This window comes from Phoca vitulina, unplaced genomic scaffold, assembly GCF_004348235.1.
Source record: "Phoca vitulina isolate PV1807 unplaced genomic scaffold, GSC_HSeal_1.0 scaffold2, whole genome shotgun sequence".
NCBI classification, from domain to species: domain Eukaryota; kingdom Metazoa; phylum Chordata; class Mammalia; order Carnivora; family Phocidae; genus Phoca; species Phoca vitulina.
The window spans coordinates 75,641,905-75,660,753 of NW_022589705.1; the positions used below are offsets into that span (position 1 = coordinate 75,641,905).

General features: G+C 50.3%; 1 protein-coding gene across 5 annotated transcripts in view; it reads left to right on the top strand.

Moving 5' to 3' along the window:
• Positions 1–18,849, top strand: part of CSMD2 (CUB and Sushi multiple domains 2) — a 583,106-nt gene that overhangs the window by 267,071 nt on the left and 297,186 nt on the right. For all 5 annotated transcript variants that reach the window (XM_032388322.1, XM_032388331.1, XM_032388357.1 and 2 more), the window contains exon 6: positions 6,056–6,168. In XM_032388322.1, coding sequence (XP_032244213.1) covers positions 6,056–6,168 — 113 coding nt within the window. The remainder of the gene's footprint in view (positions 1–6,055; positions 6,169–18,849) is intronic.

Consider the following 18,849-nt stretch of genomic DNA (forward strand, 5'->3'; position numbering starts at 1 on the left):
AAAGAGAGAGGTGGAGAAAAGGAGACATTTTGGTTAGATTTATGGGAGCAGTGATATTTCCCCCAGGAAGTCAGGTGGGGCAACAGGAAAGGACATTCCAGGTAGAGGGAGTAGAATATGCAGAGGCATGGAGACATGAAAGAAGCTGGGGCTCAAAGTGGGTGTCACTGGAGGGGGAAGGCATGAAAAAGTCTAGACTTTATGATACTGGAGCCAGTGGGCCTTTGCTGCTGGGTTTCCAGCAAGGCAGGAACTTGGGCAAATCTCCCCACAGAGTACAGAGATGGATTGAGGGCAGAGGGCGGGGCAGAGGGCTATCTCAGTAGTCCAGGTGAGGATGATGAGGTCAGGAAGCAGAGAAGACTTGGCTGCCATTGGCCATGGAGGGCAGGAATGGTGGAGTTAAGGATGATGCCTGGGTTGGGTGACAAGGAGGATGGTGTGGATTATGGGGAGAAAGAACACTGAGGAGCAAGAACGATTGGCAGAAGCTTGGGTTTGTTCAAACAAGCCCCAAAACCTCCAGGTAGGTAGTTGGGATTTGGATCTTCATACCGTGGCTCAGCTGCTCAGAGCTGCCTGAACAATTGGGATGGGTAGGCACTGCTGAGAACCAGATCTTGGGATGCCTTTCCAAAGATAAGCCTTGAGACTTAGGGACTCCAGCAGTCCATATCCAAAAGAGAACTGCATTCCTCCTGGGCCTTTGCCCGGTTCCAGGAAAATAGATAACATTATGGGTTTGTCCTGGGGAAAGCTTTTATCTCAACATAGCAAGAATCCTAGGCATTTGGCTAAAGGAAAACTGATACGGAAATCATTGGTGATGAGAATGGGTATCAGGGCTGAGTCAATAAAGGCTCTCTTCAGAGATGAGAGGTAGCTTGGGTGGGGACAGAGGAGTCGGGTCTTCAACAAGAGCCTTGGTGCCCTTTGCCTACCACCACCAAGCCATTTCCAGAAGGGTTTTTCCCTGGTTGCATCATGGTGCCCGCTCCATCCCCCAAAGAGGAGAGCAGATGGCAGGTGGGGAGGGAAGAGGGTGTGGGAGTGGGGATAAAGTGGCACGCACCTCCTATATTTTATATTCTCCCCAGCCAGCTTTGGGGTTGGAAGGATGGTTTCTGCTGGCCCCTGGGATGCAGAGCTTCTCCAACCCTGTATCAGATCCAGGCTGTGCACACAGCTTAGCTGAGAGATAAAGCCCACAGGACATGCTCTGGGAGCACGGAAGCCAGATGCCATTGACTGAGGAATGGAGGTTGTGCAGAGAAGGGGACATTGCAGCTGAATCTGGTAGATTTCAGGCTTTGCAAGGACTCCCCATATCCAGGGAACCGGTGAGAGTGGCACCCACTGGCAAGCGCTGTGCCTCGTATCCAATATGTGCTTGGTGAGTAAATGAATGAGTGCATGTTCTCCTGAGCATGTCAGTTTTCAGGAATACTGAAACTGAAACCAGGAGCTCCTAATACTCCTCCCCCTCTGCGTACAGCTAGGCAGTGATTCCTTGCAGACTCAGTTATCATCTCAGCGCTCCCAACATCCTAACTGTAGGAGAAGCTTCTTAAGAAGAAATGCTTTCCATGAAGTCTGCTCTGAGCTCTCTTATTACCAAGACAAGAACTAAAAGCTTTCTGTAGGGGATTTCAAAGCCACTTTCCCCATAATCAACTACATGCATTAAAGGGAGCCGTTGTGGTGTTTTTGTGGTGGTGGTGGTGGTTTTTTATTCTCCCCAAGCCAGATTCCATTAATGAAGCCCCATTTAACGGAAGTCAATTTACCAAAAAGAAAAAAAAAATTGAGTGTAATTGCTTAAATACATTTTATGCTGTACTGCAATAGCAATTTCCTGGGCGAACTTGGAGTTCCCCAGGCGCCCCAGAGTGAAGTTAATGTGGACAGAAAGGGTTGAAGGGGAGAATCTCTCTTTGTGTTTCTCTCCTTTAATTATGATTCTAAGAGGGAGCAAAATTAAAGAGGATCCTGGTGGAGAGGGGGGGGAGATGGGAGGGGAGGAAAAAGAACAGAAATGGAATTCAGCCTGAACTGCTCCGCTGCCTTCCTTCATGCTTGTGTGTATGTGGCAGTACGATGCAGTGGCTGAGTACATAGGCTCTGAGTGGGGTGGTTTAAGTGTGACTCCCACCTCTGTCCATTTAATAGCTGTGTGACCTTGAACAAGTTTCTCAACCTCTCTGTGCAGCCAGGTGGTACAATGGGAAAGGGCAGAAAGAGCAGCAAGTGCAAAGGCAGAGAAACACAAAAAAGCAGTGTGTGTTCCAGTACAAGTAAGGTCTTCTGTATGGTTGGAGATGGTGTGTGTGTGTGTGCATGCGCATGTGTGCACATGTGCTCAGGGAAGGAAGGCAGGCAGGCATCAGACCAGAAAGACTTCACCGAGAAGGTGACATTTGATGAAAGGCTTAGAGGAAGTGAGGAGGTGAGCCACATGGATGTCTGGGAGAAGAGCCAGCTAGCAGGCAGAGGGAATGTCAAGTGCAAAGGCCCTGAGGCCAGAGGAGGTCTGGCCAGTTTTGAACAGCAAGGAGACCCGTGTGGCTAGAGCAGAAAGAATAGAGATGAAGAGAGGAGGAGGTAGGAGAGGTGAGGACACACTGACTTTTTTTAAAGCCTGAGGCCAGAGTAAGGTCTTTTACTCTAAGGATAGGAGCCACTGAAGATTTGTTTTTAATTAACTCTATTCAGGCATAATTTGCAAAAAATAAAGTGACCCATTTTAAATGTATAGTTTTTAAAGCTTTGACCAACGTGTACATGCCACATAACCACCATCTCCTTTAGAATGTAGAACATTTCCATCACCCTAGGAGGGTCCCTTGTACTACCTCCCGTGGGCCCCCCACCAGTATCTCTCACCCCCAGCTCTGGCAATGGCTAATCTACTCTCTCTCGCTATAGATTAGTCTTTTCCAGAGTTTCATATAAATGGAACCATACCATATGCCCTCTTTTATCAGTATAATCAGCTTCTGAGAGTCATCCATGTCATTGTGTGTGTCACTGGTTTGTTGGAGAGTTTTCAGTGAGGCACAGCACCATCTCAATGGCAGAGTCTGATGTGATGACTCCCAACACAGAAGCCCCCAATTCTTGAGATAGTTGCCAAGAAAACTTTCCAATGCACATTTACGTGCAAGGAGGCAGGAGCAGAACAGAGTAAAGGTGTGTAGGCACCACAGGGCCCTGAGAGTTTAAGCCTTAGGAACGAACAGTTAGCAGGAGCCCTAGGGATGGGTAAAGGTTTGGGAGAGATGGAAGACAGATGCCCGTTGGGGCTTCTCCAGGCTGGACAGCTGGAGTTAAAGCAGATACCGGGGCTGGAGAAGCCTCACTGACTTCCACTTACCATCTCCAACATTACTCTCATCCTGCTCCCGGGACCCGGGCACCCTCCCCACATTCCATTTTGCAATAAACAGCCTTTGGTTCTGAACTATTCAGGTAAATTCTCCCTATTTCTACTTCCCTTACGTAAATAGTCTCCAAGCTTTGTCATTGAGATAGAATTGAATTTGGCCTGGGGAAAAAAAACCCACAATACTGTTTGTGGCTCCTTAGAAAACTTAAATGACTCAGCCGGTAATAAACTATTTTAAATGGGATCTGGTAAAATACGGTAATTGGTTTCTATAATAGCTCTTACCATGGCAATGTGGGTTGTATTATTGGAGTTTGGTGTGTGTCAGCATTTTCATTATAGTAAAAATTCAGTTTTGCAGGGTATGAAGCCACTTGGTTAGTTCCTTTGTTTAATACATATTTATAGGGACCCACCGTGTCGGATCTCTTCCATTTGCCCCTCCAAATCCTCTCCCCAACCTTCTCCACTCAGTTCCATGTCTAGGAAGACTTAGCTTTGGGTGAGGCTACATCAGTATGCTCCTTTGCTTCTGGCTTTCAATTGGGATAGATCAACAGAAGCATCAGTAGGAGATTGGAGGAGGGGAGGGAGGAAAGTGAGTTCCGGGTATCCATTCCTTGATCCCTCCTGGTGGGACTTGCACAAACTGCCTGAAGATCTGGGTCCTACATGGTGGCCCTTTCCATACAGCCTTCTTTTTCAGGGATACAGTTTCCTCTCCAGGCCCTCGAGTGGTAACAGGCTGTATGGATACTGCCCCATCCCTGGTGGTTTCCCTTTATAAAGAGTCCATTCATGGAACTCCTGGAATTATTCTCATACTAGTGCACCACCTATTTTGTATTGGAATCCTCATGTCCCTGCTTTGTACCAACCATTGTGCTAGGTGCTTGGTACAGAGATGAAGAATGCAAGTGGACAAGAAGAAAAGAGCAACCACCATTTACCAAAAGCTCTCTATTTGCCAGGGACCATGCTAAGGTCTTTGTTATGTATTGCCTCATTTAATCCTTGCAACTCTTTGAAGGAATGGTTGTCATTGTCCCCATTTTAGAGATAAAGTCACAGAGAGCTGAAGTAATTTTTGCGAAGATAACACAGCTGATCCCTCTAGAGCCCTAGCTTCACCACCAGGCTACAGCACCCTCTTTGAGGAGGTATCAAAGGGAGACACACACCTAGATAGGGAATCATAATCCGAATGCAGTGCTGTGGCATGACGGAGGAGGGAAAAGGAAAATGAGATTTCTTGAGCTCCTATGTGTCTGGTACTGGGCTAGTTCTTTGCCCACAGGTCTTCAGGCTGCTATTCGTATTCTCATCCTCAGAAAGGTTCAGTAACTAGTCCTAGGTCACACTGCTGCTAAGTGCTGAAGCTGGATCTGAATGCAAATCCATATGGCTTCGAAGCCAAGCAGGGGAGGTAGGCTTTCCTGGGACGTGATGATTGAGGGCTTCCCCAAGTCATCTCAGGCGACACAGGGGGTGCGGGAGAGAGGGCTACAGGTGGCTCCGTTCCAGGCAGAAAAGGCAAAGACCTAGGAAAGGACAAAGCATGTGTGCTTAGGAGATGCCTGTGGCGTGTCCCCGCGGGGGTGGGGGCAGACAAGAGGGAGAAGTGATGCTGTCAGAGGGGAGGCATCAGGAAGCTTTGTACCGGATTCTTGTGCGGGGAGGAAGAGAGAGAAAACACCAGTGCAATGGGCCAGCTGGGAGGCTGTGGGGTAGGGGAGGGAAGGTAAGATGGAGGGGGTTCCTGGGATGCAGGGAACACGCAGGGGGTGGGGGGGATCACGGTTTAGCTTGAGTGTGGCAGCGCTAAGCAGAGGCTCGTTCCTGCAGGGGACAGGGTGGGAAGTTTGAAAGGTGGTGGGTCTTATGTAGCTACTGGGGAGCCGCTGAAGGTTCCTGTGCTCCAGGAGGAAGGATCTGGTTGACCTGGAAGGTGGCTCAGGATGGCAATTGGCCAAGAGGCTAGGGCAGTGAACAGTGACAGGGGACAGACCCTGGTGCCCCGCCCTCTGGGCTGGACTGGCTGGGAGCCAGAAGAGGCTAATCTAAGGGAGGAGGGACCCAGCAGGGAAGGGGATGCCTCTTATGGAGGCAGCAGCAATAAAGGAGGAGCCAGAGGAGACCTGGGGCCTAGTGAGTGACCCCAGAATGGGCTCTCAGACCCCTGAAGGGCCGCACTGCCTGGAGTGCCTGCCTAGGCCCTTTCCACGGACTCCTTGGGAGCTCACTAGGGGTAACCGATCCTCAGCGCGGGGGTCGTGGGCTGGACTTTTGCTGGGGGATCAGGATCTTAGGTGGGGGTGGGTGGGTTCTGCTGGGAAGGCTGGGCCTCTCTCCTGCAACTGCGGTCCGTGGCACAAGGGAGTGACACTTGCCAACACTCCTGGCTGGGGGGGGGAGGGGATGGGCCTCTGCTCCTGGCCTGAGGGACGCACCCTCTCCACAGCATCTCAAGGTAACTCAGTGGTGGGAAGGGCCCCTGAAGAGCCCCCTGAATCTGCTCAGGCCCCAGGTTGCTGGAGGGCAGCCGGGGTGGCACTGCCCCTCCTTCCCGCTCCAGGCCTGGGCTGAGGCCCCAGCTCACTTGGGAAGTGGGGACACGCCTGGATGCCTGCCCGTCTCACCCCTAACCCTGCCCATGTCGTGTGCCCGCAGGTTCACCGGAGCCAGCCTCCCAGCCCCTGTCATCAGCAGCAAGAACTGGCTGCGGCTGCACTTTACCTCGGACGGCAACCACCGGCAGCGCGGCTTCAGTGCCCAATACCAAGGTAGGCGGGGCCGCCATGCTTCCTCCGGGGGCCGTAGTGACTCCTGGGAGCTCATCTTCTTCCCAGACTGGGTCCGGGGTGACTTCAGGGTGGGCGCGCCTCTATCGTCCTGTTCTTATTTGCAGGCCTAGGGTGTCCACATCTGCATCTCTGCACCTGCCACAGTGGCCTGTTGCCCAAGGCAGCGACGGGGTTGTGTAGCCCGAGCTGCCCCTTTCCAGGCCCCTCCTCAGGTCAGGCTGATCGTAATACTGAGTGCCTTTAAAGAGCCAGGCACTGTGTTGGGCAATTGATAAGCATCGTCTCATTTAACCCTCATCATTCGCCTGTGAAGTCGGTGCTATCACCATCCCCATTATATGGACAAGGAAGCTGAGGCCCAGAGAAATTAAGCCAGTTTCCCAAGGCCATCTGAATTCCTCCTGCCTTTTGAATCCAGAGCCCAACCTCTCTAACCACCAGTGTTTCCCCTCCCGCCGTGTAAAGTGGAAGAGGAGCCGTATTTCAACTCTCTTTCGTGTTATGTAGCACACGAATGCATTACACATGCAGGCTGGGAGCTCTAGGAGTGCTCTAGCTCAGGTGCTCCAATCTGTGAATTGCTGCCTGGCAGCCAGAGCCCAGACCAGGAATGGCAGGGGGGAATCGCAGATTTCTGCTCCAATCCTAAAGAATTGGCTCACCCCAAGGTGGGGAGCTCCTCAGCCCTGGAGGAGATCCAAAGTCCGGTGGATGTATGGGAGCAAATGAGGACATTCCTTTCAACCTTGAGTTTGCTCTAAGTACACAAAATTTATAAACACCAAGGGTGGGCTTTAGAACTTGCTCATTAAGCCCTTAACTGCTACCAATTACAAGCCGATATTGGTTCTGATTGATTCGACAGCAAACTTGGATTGCACACCTATTAAGCAGAAGGCCCCAGAAGGCTCTGGGGAATGAAAGGTGGGGTGGGCTCAGGTTGTAAGTGAGTGAGTGAGGAAAACCAGTGGTGTGCAGAGAATGGGACCATGTAAGGCTGATAAAAAGCAAGAAGTGCCTCCCAGTGAGGGTGTGCTGGGGTTGGGGGGGGGAAGGGGGCGCGCGGATTCTCACGGTGGAGAGCGGGGCAGCTTGTCCCTCCCAACCCCAGCTCAGAGGCTCTGGCTCCGGACAGTAGCAGCCCATCACTCGCCTGGAGGTGGCAGGGACAGGGGGCAGCCCCCGCCACGAGGCCCCTGGGGCCAGGCTTTCCAGCCAGAAACTAGGATAACAGTGGCACTAGAAGCAGAGGCATTACCTTTAAAATCTGGACCTTTCCTAAACAGCCTCATTTCCTTAGCGTTGGGTGGCAGGACACCTTTGAAATATTTAAAAAATAAACCCAAAAGCCAACCTGGTCTGACAAGCTTCACAAAGCCTCACTCTGAGAGCTTTCCTGGAAACATTTTGCCACTGCGGGCGATGGGCTTTTGTGGGAGCGAAGCACCTGTCTGGATCTTTTTGTTGTATTTTCCAAAATAGAAAAGCAGAGATGAATATTATCATTTCATCTGATTAAATAGGTACCAGGATCTCTACAATTTCGGGTCCCTGAAGGCCTGTCTGGCATGGTCGCGGGTTACAGTTTGATGCCAGACAATGGGCGACAAGAACTGAGCCACGGGAGCCTCTAGAAGATCAGGAGCACACCTGCTCTGCAGGAGGCTCTGTACCCCTGGATGAGGCTCTGTCCCCCACTGCCCCGCCGCCCCCCCCCGCCCCAGTGCAGTGCAAAATGTATTTTTAATTCCCACATTGCAGCTGAAGAAGCCAAGGCTCAGAGAGTTTTGTAACAAGCCCAACACACACAGATTACACAGGCTGTAGGTGGTGAAGCTTGAATTCATTCACAGGCTCATGTGAGTTTTCTGCAAAACCAGAGGGCCTTCTCTGGTGCCTCGAGTGTCTTACCTTTCCTATTTAACTGGTAGCTTTTAAACTTTATTTGTTAATCTCATCCCACCATAAAAAAGTACATTTTCCAGCACAACCCAGTACACACATCTATCTATAGAACTATAAAGAAAATGTCACCAAGTGGCATTTTCCCTTACAAATCATGATGCACCCTGAAAATTTCCAGTTTTTAATGTTAACTGCAACCTCTAAATGAATTTCACAAGTCTACAGCAGGGAACAACCCCCAGTCTGAAAATCTGCTTTAGTGATGAACTTCTCAGAAGCAGACCCTGTCTTACCCTCTTCTGTCTCCCTGAATACAGCCCTGAATGGGGTCTGCGAGTTCACGTGGGCCAGTGTTTCCAGAGGGCTTTCTAGGCTTCAAGCACTTGGCATTTATTACTCATCCAGTCCTAGCAGCGGCTGTGGGAAGGAGGTCCTCCCATTAGCCTACAGGTGAGAAGCCAGGGTTTCAGAGAGAGTGCGTAACTGGCTTAAGGTCTCATCGATGGAGTGTTGGAGGCAGGATTTGCACCCCAGTGGTATTCATCTGCAGTCGGCATGCGTATGTATGGTGGTATATATATTGTGTTAATAAATGATTCTACCCTAGGAACTTCTTTTTCTAGTGTTTTCCAGACTGGGGCACATAGTGCAAGCATATGCAATAATCAGTTGGCGACTCAAGCAAGGTTCCTCAGCCTCAGCACTGTTGACATTGTGGCGTGGGGAGTTCTTTGTTGTAGGGGACTGTCCAGTGCATTTTGGGGTGATTAGCAGCGTTCCTGGCCTCCATCCACTAGATGCTAGAGGCCAGCAGTGTCTCCCCTCAACACACACAGTCATGATAACCAAAAAATTTCCACACGTGGCCAAATGACCCCTGCGTACAAAATCACCCCCCATTGAGAACCACTGCTCGGAAGGAAAGGAAACTTGGGAATGACTAAAATAATCTCAGTTTTGCAGCTTGCAAACACAGCCCCAAAGCATGGCAGAGACAGCTTTTAGTCAAGGGGCTAACAGGAGACAGAAGGCATCCTGCCTGGCTTTCACTGAAGAAGGTTTAGTGATGGGACCTTTTACAGAAAATAGGATGAGATTAAAGGACCCTACAAGGATGATGAGGCCCTCAGGGACCATGCAGCAGGGAGGCCTTCGCCACAGTTGGGGGGAAAGGGCCAGAGGGAGTAGAAGAAGCACCACCTGGCAGAACTGAGGAGCCTGGCCCCCGCCAACCCACAGTGCTTGGGGAGGGGGCCTGGGAATCAGTAACCAGAGCAGGAGGAGGAGCCCAGAATCAGTAACCACATCTCTCTCTTCTCTCTCCTCCTGTCTACTGTGCCTCCCATCTGCCAACCCAAAAGGAGCCAGAAACAGGGGAACAGAGGCGCTGCTGTGGCCCGCTGTATACCCTGCGAGGCTAGGAGCCTTACCAGTGGGCCCCCTTGCGCCAGCAGTCCACAGAGCAGGCCAGAGAAGTGTGGGGACTGGAGCTGGGGACACATCAGCATGGGGTCAGTTTCTGCCACCCTCAGCTTGATGGCATTAGTCTCAAGTGATTTATGGCACTTTGGGGCTAGTCATTATAAACCCCTAAATGGATTGATGGACAAATTTTTTTCCCCAGAAACCAAATCATACATTGAATAAATAAATGAATAACCTACAACATGGCATATTCCATTCCCATCTCAGTCCAATGAGAATTTAGGGGTATTCCTGGCCAAACAGGATTTTAAATACTACCTCAGGGAATCAGGGGACCAGAGTTCTAGTGTGACTGTGTGTCTGGCCGGCTGTCGGACGGTGGGCGAGAGTGTTGAATTGCAAGTGTTTTGGTGTGACATGGCCACGTGACAGCGCAGAAAGGGGGACGCGGCTAGGCCAGGCCCTGCTGTCAAGGAGAACAGGTTAAAGAGAGGAACAGGCAAAAATCTGTAAGTTGTGTGCAGCCAGATAAAAGCTATAATTGAGGCCCGGGAAAGGGTTCTAGGATTAGAGATAAAGGAGCAATTAGTTTGGCTGGAAGCACTTAAGCCAAAAAAAAAAAAAAAAAGAAGAAGAAGAAGAAAAAGTGGCAGCGGCATCAATGTGGGCCTCAGAAGGATGCCACGCAGATCGTGAGGAACATTCCGGGTAGAGGGAAGGCAAGAAAACCTGAAAGGGCTAAGTCTGAGGAGCCCCAGAGACCTGCATGTCCAGGGCGGAGCTCGGCCAACCACAGCCCACAGGCCTGACCGCGCCGTCTGACTGCTTCCATATGGTTCTCAAGCTGAGAATGGCTTTTACATTTTTAAAGATTGAAGAAGAAAATCAGAATAAGAAGGTTTCATGACACATGAAAACTGTATGAAAAATCAAGTTGCTGCATCCATAAATAAAGGTTTATGGAACACAGCCTTGCTTTTAGTCAAGTCTCAGTGTAGAGAGCCTCCGGAGCGCTACCAGGCCAGAGCTGGGCAGTGTGCAGCTGAGACATGGCCCACAGCCCAACACACGTGCTCCCAGCCCTCTCTCCGAAAATGTTTGCTGCCTGAGCGTGAAGCCCGCCGCCCAGAGCTCAGGGCAGCAGTCTAGGCAGTGAGCTCCGAGGCCGGAGAGGGAGGCAGGACTCACACTGTCAGAAGCTGCACTGAAGACAGGAGATCAGAAGTCTTTAAAAAGAGGGAGACCTGTGGGCGCCTGGGTGACTCAGTCAGTTAAGCGTCTGCCTTCGGCTCAGGTCATGATCCCAGGGTCCTGGGATTGAGTCCCACATCAGGCTCTATGCTCAGCAGGGAGTCTGCTTTTCTCTCTCTCCCTCTGCCTCTCCTCCCTGCTCATGCTCTGGGGCAGAGGCAGATGAGGGTGGATTTGCTTGGAACACGTTGATCCTGGCGTAGTATTAGCCTATCAGGGCTTGGGGGCCGTCTAGCAGGTAGCTGGCTGGTCTGCCAGTCTGTAGCTCAGAGAAGGGTCTGCCCTGGAGAGAGAGATGTGAAGACTCAAGGCAAAGTAGAGGCAGAGGCCTCCGATCCCCTCCCAAGGCAGGAGTCCTCCTCAGATGTATGTAGCATGAAAGGAGGGAACCCAAAAAAGTGGTTTTCAAAGTGGGTTCCTTGGAGGCCAAAGGGGTTCTCCCCGCAGCTATTTTGATAGGGCCTGAGTGAGTGGGGCTCCAGGTTCACCCCACCCCCACACCACTGACTTGAACCAGAGCAGTTCCTCTTTAATTTGTTTTGTGTAGTGGGCATTTACCTAGAAGTGTAATCACAGGTTCCTGCACCTAAAGTGTTTGGCCACCACAGAAATTGAAATTCCTTCCAGTTCTGGGAGACCACTGAGGTTATGTAATCAATCCTTCTGCCTCCAGGCGAGGACTATTTTCAGACCTCGCAGTGCTAATTGCTTTCTTGCTTTCTTTTCAAGCCTGCAAGGAATGACATCGAGACAAGCCTTTCTTAAATGCCCCCAGTGGCCGATGACCACAACTGGTGAGGGTCTTCCCTGGCTAGGAAGAGAGCATACCCCACAGCTCACTATTGCCCTGCTGGTCCGTAGAGAGGGAATAATACTGACCCCCACGGGGCTATTGGAAATTGAAGGAGGTCCTGCTAAAATATCTGACCCATGGCAGGTGCTCAGGAAATGGAACCCTCAGGCCTCAGACTACACCAGTCACTTTGACTCCCTGTTATAGGGGGAACCCCTTGTGCAGTGACAGGTAGAGCTGGTGGCTCTAGTCCTCAGACGTGGGCTCTCTGCCTGCCACCGTGACATGATGACCATTGTCCAGTTCCCCGAGCCTCCCTTCAGCCAAATCCTTGCCTGACTCTGCCGTCAACTAGCACTGCCTACCTTGTCAAGTGAACTCTGGGAACCAGGAGTTGGGAGATATTCCACAGTGAGAGAATCAGCTCCTCTGCTTTCTGGAAGTCCGATGCCGAGTCTCAGTTATCTGCAGAATAAACTCAAACGTTAGAAACCAATTTGCATGTATTGAGATGCTTTTTAGAGTCACAAACCCAAGCTTCTGTTTTCCACATGAACTTGTCTCTTTGTGGCATGTGACTGAGCCTGTGGTCCATGCTCAGACTCTTTTGCCTGATTCCTGTCTGCATGCTGAGCTGCTGAACCCTTGCCAGCCTCACTGTTAGGTTCTGGGCCTCCGGGACCCCTCCACGAATCGCAGAGTTGTTTTTACTTCCAGGCTCAGGAGCCCAGAGCCCAGTGCCCATGAAGCCAAGCTTCTAAACTCAATCAAAAGTGAGCCTGAACTGAAAACAGCATGAACACAAAACACGGCACCCCTCACCTCGCCTGCTTTCAAGTGTAACCCATTCTTTTTGCCAGGAAATGAACTCAAAGCACATATTCTTTTTTTTTATTAATTTTTTTATTGTTATGTTAATCACCATACATTACATCATTAGTTTTAGATGTAGTGTTCCATGATTCATTGTTTGTGCATAACACCCAGTGCTCCATGCAGAACGTAAAGCACATATTCTTCTAACAGTTGGTCATTCATTCATCCACTCAGTCATCAGACAGTTCAGGGAACCTTCTGTGTGCTTGGCCCTGTCAGTCACAGGTCACAGACCTAGGAGCTCGGGGGACAAATAGCTGGGGGAACAGGACATGATGTCACAGTGTCAAAAGGGCTTCAGCAGATGCCTGAATCAAGTCTTGTAAGGGCAGTGACTTCTCCCCGAGATGTAGACACAGCCAGAGAGAGGAGATAGCCTTTGAGTCAGGCCTTCACCAGTGAGAGGTAGCCAAGCAGAGAAGAGGGGAAAAGACGTGCCAGGTAGAGCAAACAGCATTGCCCAAGCCATGAAACCAACAACGAGAGCCATAGGGATTCCCTTAAATATCTTTCTTCCAGTTGTTTTCTGACTTGTCAGAAGTGGTTTGTGAAGACCACCACACAGCCTATTAACAATGGCAAAGCACTGTTCTAGAAATTAGAACATGCCACTCCCCGCACTGCCTGCCATCTACCCTGCCCAGGTCCTTGTCTTCTTCAGGGATCCTAGTGGCTACGAGTTTTGCTGTGGTTAACCCACTGGCCACACCAGCAGCAGCCAACAAAGTTCTTCTTACAGACTTCAGCTGCTTTGTACATCTTACAGCCCGTAGCTGGGCTGATGATTCCTTTTCCCACCGTATTCAAAAAACCACCCAGCATAGTACATAACCAGCTTCTAAGGAGCTGTGCACCATATTCTAAACTATCAACAATCCTTCCACACCTGCATCCTTGGCAGTGGTCATTGCTGGAATTTTGAGTGTTCTTTCCGTTGTTGCTGTACCAGTTTTTTGCTCTTAATTAGCTGGAGCTGTGAATTCAAGGCAGGAATGCCCCAAAGCAAAGCACCCAGACAGTGCCTTTTCCAGCAGCGGGTCTTGGAGCTTTCACTGTACCTGTGACTCCTTCTTTTCATTCTCTTCCACGTCACTTGTCCTGGCGACCTTCAGCACAGCTCTGCCATCTGAAGTGTCCCCAGATGTCCCTGGGGCTTTTCTTTTCCACGGTCACTAGTAGTGATTCCTTGAATATTTCTCTTTTTGAATCTTGTCATTTTTCCCTTGCAAGAATGTGGCATCATCTTCGGTCACAATAACCTGTCCAACTTTTCCTAAATCATGAAGCAAACGATCTTGAAAATTCAGAGCACAGCTCCCTTTTCCAAACACCACACCATCAATAAGCAACGGCTTTGTTGGTTCTTTCCGTGACACTAGAACCTGGAACTTGGGTGGCTGTAACCTGCAAGCTGACTTTTATCCTATTCCAAGTGAGTGCTCTGAGGGCATCTTCAGCAGTCATAACCCAAGACTTTCATTGGGTGTTGGCAGTTTTTTTTTTTCAAGATTTTTTTTTTTTTTTTTTGACAGAGAGAGAGACAGCGAGAGAGGGAACATAAGCAGGGGGAGTGGGAGAGGAAGAAACAGGCTTCCTGCTGAGCAGGGAGCTGGACATGGGGCTCGATCCCAGCACCCTGGGATCATGACCCGAGCCGAAGGCAGACGCTTAACGACTGAGCCACCCAGGCGCCCCTGGGTGTTGGCAGTTTTAAGAGTGGGTACCATGGACCGGACACTGGAAACCCTAAATACCCTAGAATTTCCACTTCTGAACTTTTGATGTATTATGCAAGTAGGGAGATATGCAATCTTAGGCACATTCTGTGCCTTCGATTCCTGCTTCAATCCTTCAGTGTTTTCCTGCCCTGTATTGCGAGGATACTCTTTGAGCTTTTGTGATTACGTCAGAAATGATACTGCCAATTTGTCTGTCTCCATCTGCAGAAACTATAGCAAACTGAGCAATATCTTCAGAAGTTATCACAGCTTTAGGCTCTTCCTAAGTTCAGCAATTACAGCATCAACACGCAACATCACACCTTTCCTGATTTCCACTGGATTAACACCTTTGCTCATCTTCTTGAGAGTTCCGTGGCCATGGAGCGTGCCAGTGCGGTGGCAATGATGGTGCCACCCCAGCCTCTTTATTTGTGTGTTGGCAACACCTGGTCAACAGTGGCGCAGTCGTTTTATATTTATCCCTCAGGTCCACTGACCTGGCAACAGACATCTCACCTTTCATTACATCGAGGCTTCCCCAGCTCTGTTCCATACCACCGCTCTTCCCACTGTCCTTCTCCATAGTAAGGGCTTCAGCCTCTGCTAGAAGGTTTGTACCTTGAAGCATTAGATCTTGGGCATCTGCAGCAAATTTTCCATCTTTGGCATAAATCTGAGTGAGATGAGGAGCCAGTGTGCTAGACACTGACTTTGTCTAGCAAAGAACTGTGAGTAATGAAAGCATTTGTGCAGGGCTGGTGGCCAAGCAAGAGGCATGCCGTCAGTGACAAGGGAGGGGCAGAGTGCAGGGTGCGCACCCACCAAGTTTTCTAAGGGAAAAATCAGATTCCATTTTTTAAAAGCATCCTCTGCAACATTTTGGGTGAGTTATAGAGAGTGAGTCGGTGAGTAAAATCCAAGCAAAAAAGAGTTTAGGGCAGGAGTGGCTTAGAATCCTGAAAGGAAGATATACATTGGAAAGTTTTTCTAGGGTTGAGTGAACTGGGTTTGGTGAAGGAACAGGTGTAGGGAGATAAAGGGATGGTCCAGCCAGTAGGACAGCCAAGTGGCGGGGAAAGGGGAGTGATCAGGGTTAGTGCCGGAGCTCACCCTTGTGAAGGGAAGTCTGACTCCATTGGGAAGAGAAGAAGCTACAGGTTCCCTCCACTTCGTGATCCCAGAGTCTTGGAGACAGGTTTAGCAGCTCCCCTCCTCCACTAACAGGTCCTTGTCTCCTGCTAGCTCAGCCCAATAACTCATGCTGCAGACTAGAGAGGAATTTGTATTGCCAGATTCTTCTAGCTAAATGTGTACCATGTGTCCCGCTAACCTTTACAACAGCGGGGAAATGTCTTGTAATTAACCAGAATATAAAGGATGAATGGAGCAGCCTGGCAGTCTCCTGTAGTCATTATCATTCAGAGGAGATGAATGTACCTAGTAAGATTTCCATCAACCAGTTCAAGCCAGCACTTTTTTCTGGGAGTCTTGACCCTGTTCACGGTGCAAAAGCATGTGCAAATGTGAATTATATTTTGTATGTGAGTGTTTGGAGCCATGCGTACCCAAGGGTACAAATGTGTTGTGGGTGGGCCCGCTGTAGACACAGATGCATATGTGTGCATGGATTTATGCACAGGCACATACATATGTGCATCAGGGGTATGCATTCAAGTGTAGCCAGAACCGTGGAACCAGCCCCAGGCTCCATTTTATCTGCAGTGCATCAACGATTACAAAATCCATTTTAGAGACCAGAGCTTCAGTGTAATCTCATTGGTACTACACTAGTGGGGGCTCCATGAATGAATGAATGAATGAACGAACGAACGACGACCGAATGAACAACATGAACGGATACATGCCAGAAATTCTCTAGGTTCTTGCTACTTTATCCTGCATTTCTGATTGCATCTGTCAGTAGCGCACTGTGGAGATCTAAAGGGAGAAGGGCTCTTGTTTCCTGAAGATTTTTACCTGGCCTGCCCTTGTCTGTCGAGCTAGCTCTGACTAAGCTCATTTTGTGGCTGATTTCCCATGGTGTTCCTTTTTCCTTGATCACTCACCACCCACTTGGTCAAACTGTTTAAAAGACAAATTAGTTGTATATAATTCAGGGTGTGACAACTTCCCTGGGATTACTCAAAAACTGAAGCCTCAGCATATGGAGGTGATTTCTTGATGTTCAAATCCCCGGTAATGTGGATCTTGCCAAGGGCTTACCCCCAGCCAAGGCCACTTTCCTGACCCATTCATCAGCTCCCACGATGGTATGGGTCCTCTGTATGGGCTCCCCTCCCCAGAGCCTGGGCCTGGGCCAGCTCGGCCTGAACATACATCTTCTAGAGATTGCATTGTTGGTGTGAGGAACCACAGTCCGGAGAGCAGGGCCCCTGCCTTCCCCATGTTTGTGTGGGGTGCACACAGACAGCATGGGCCATGCACCTCTGGGACCAGTTCAGAGGAGCAAACAGTCACAAGGTTTATATGTAAATTAAGAAGCCCTAAGGCTTCTCAGGTTCCTTCTCATTCACTTCTTCTTACTGCTTTAGCAAGTTCCATCCTGTGGTAAGTAGCAGGAAGGAAAAGAAGAAGGACAGGAGTTCATTCCTGTCGGGGAGGATGACATCAGCCACTGCTAACAGTGGCCCAGGAGGTATAAAGCACTGACCTGGTGGGTCACACAGCCCTTCTTGGGGAGGACCGAGTAGAGCGGATGGGCACAGAAATTGGAAGGATTCCTTCTGGAGCCTCTTCCTGAGTGCAAGCTTGAGAAGAGAGGAAGAAGGCCTCCCTCTTAGCCATCCCCTCATACCCACCTGCCTCTCCCCGCCCCCCTTCAGCAGCTGCAGGGAAAACCGAAGCAGCATTTGCCCCTGGAAATGACGTTCCTGGTGCACTGGCCCCTCCTCACCTCCCTTCCTCCAGAGAACACTAGGACGGGAAACGAGGCGATTGGGAAGACTCTTACCTCCTCCTTCTTGGCCAGGTACCCAGAGTCATCCGCACAGACCTCCCCTTGAGTGGGCCAGCCTTGCTCATGGAGACCCCTCTCCCCACCCCAGCCCCAGGGCCAGGGCATCAGGGAGAAGAGCTCGAGCTATCCCCACAGTACTGGGGCCAGCCCTGTTCTCTTAGGGATGACTGAATCCGAGAAATTTCCCCCCTGCTGTACTGTATTAGCTAGGCTTGAATAATGCATGTTTCCCTACTAATACCCTCTGTTTGATAATGGGTCCACGTTAGTGTTCACTGGAAATTTTCCTGCTGGATACACATGGAGAGTAATGCACATTTATAAAGAGGCTTTGAATGCACGTTGGGCAGCAGTGACTCCATGGTAGTAACTGAATTTGATCAGGCATTCAGTTTAGCAGCTTGCCAGGGGACAAACCCTTGGGGAGCTTTTTGATGTAGGTAGAGCTGGGGATTATTGGGGAACTGGGAGATGGGCCCTTGCATGCCTGATCACTGTGGGCTCTAGTTTCGGGACTGGCATGTTACCTCAAGTGCAGGACAAGTACCGAGTTTTTCGGGCCTGAGCCGGGGCAAAGGAAAGATTCTGAAGAAGGTTAACAGTGCCCCTGGGATGGCTTTGGAGGCAGGTCACAAGAGAAGATGCTTAGGTTCAACCAAGAGCACAGCTGCCTCCTGGCTATGTGACCCATAGCAAATCACTTAAACCACTCTGAGCCACCACGTGATTATCTATCAAGTAGGTATAGTAAGTACTGGTCAAGGTCGATGGATATGGAAGGAGCAAATGAAGTCATTATCGAGGGCCCACCACGTGCCAGGCTCTGTTCTAGGCGTGGAGGAGGCACCAGTGAAGAAAACAGACACAAACCCCTGCCTTCCTGGAGCTTGCATTGCAATGCCAGGGGTGGGGAGGGGTTGGAAACCACCCAGTCAATGATCCTGTGTGTTGGAGAGTTAGGGAGATAAAGTAGGGAAGGGAGCCAGGGAGCCCGGGCTGCAGCGTCGCTGTGAACAGTGGTCAGAGGAAGAGTCTGCAAGGAAGCAGTGTTTTCACAGATGCTTCCAGGGAAAGAGGGAGTCAGGAAGATACCCTCGGAGAAGAGCGTTGCAGGGAACTGGCCTGTGTGGCTGAACAAGAGTGATTAAGGTTGAAGATAAGGTCGGAGGGGTGCTGGGAGGGCAGATGGGTCTGTGCAGGCCACTCGAAAGACTGGCTTTTACTTTAGGAGAGGCAGGTTGCCACTGAAGAGTTTTGAGCAGAGATGTAATATGGTCTGACTTACATTTTTAAAGGATCCCTCTGGCCCTTGTGTGGAAAACAGGCTATATGGGGTAGGGAAGATGGGAAGTCATGGCAACCAGGGGGGAAGCACCAGAGACCTGGACTATGACAGATGTGGAAACTGCACTTGGGATATACTTGGAAGGGTTTGATGGATCCTGGTGGATCAGGTGTGGGTGTTGGGTGTGGGGGAAACAGACGAGTCAGGGACGCTGACATGAGTAAAGAACTTGAAAGGCATTTAGCCCCGGGCCTGGCACACAGGAAGGGCCTGGTCACAGTCGCCGCTACCACTGCTGGGTACCCGTCTGAGAGGGGCTGAGCCACCCGGCAGGGGCCAGCTGGGAGAGGGCATGGGGGTCTGGGACAGATGCATCGAGCAGTAGACCCAGAGACAGGATGAAGCCCTTAGAGGCCAGCAGAATGCC